This window comes from Cystoisospora suis (genome assembly GCF_002600585.1).
Source record: "Cystoisospora suis strain Wien I chromosome Unknown contig_4603, whole genome shotgun sequence".
NCBI classification, from domain to species: domain Eukaryota; phylum Apicomplexa; class Conoidasida; order Eucoccidiorida; family Sarcocystidae; genus Cystoisospora; species Cystoisospora suis.
This window is the reverse complement of record NW_027157395.1, coordinates 1-417: the sequence shown is the minus strand read 5'-3', so window position 1 is coordinate 417 and position 417 is coordinate 1. Positions and strand designations below refer to the sequence as shown.

At 43.6% G+C, this 417-nt stretch overlaps 1 protein-coding gene across 1 annotated transcript; it reads right to left on the bottom strand.

Moving 5' to 3' along the window:
- Positions 1 to 21: 21 nt before the first annotated feature.
- On the bottom strand, positions 22 to 384 carry CSUI_008280 (uncharacterized protein; the record flags this gene model as incomplete). The annotated part of the gene is made up of 1 exon (XM_068068414.1): positions 22 to 384. A coding segment is annotated over one exon (258 nt), but the record flags the coding sequence as incomplete, so codon positions are not given.
- Between the last annotated feature and the right edge of the window lie 33 nt (positions 385 to 417).

The window sequence follows — 417 nt, the reverse complement described above, 5'->3', positions numbered from 1 at the left end:
AGACAGAGACAAAATAACTGAGCCATGCAGCATCTCTGTCTATCTAAATGAAAGTGCGTGTTCCTGTAAGAAGTGAGAGATCATCTTTCACCCTTTGTTTGATTGATCGTCTTCTTCATCTTCATTATGTAGAGGCAGCTACACACGTGACACACGTCCAGATTCTTTCCGCATCTGGATGGGGAGGTATGAAGACTCGGATTTCTTCAATGATAGGCGTTTTCTTTTCTTCGTCACTATCTTTGTAACTAGTTAGTTTTCCTTTCTCTAAGTGTGAAGAACAAGAAGAAGAGAGACAATTATGGCATGAAGAAACCCTATGTTTCGGATCTGATGTGCTGTCTACCGCAGAGGACGACGGATGAGCGATCTGCCCGTGACGTGTTGCGATTGCAGAAGGAGGAGAAGGAGAAGAAG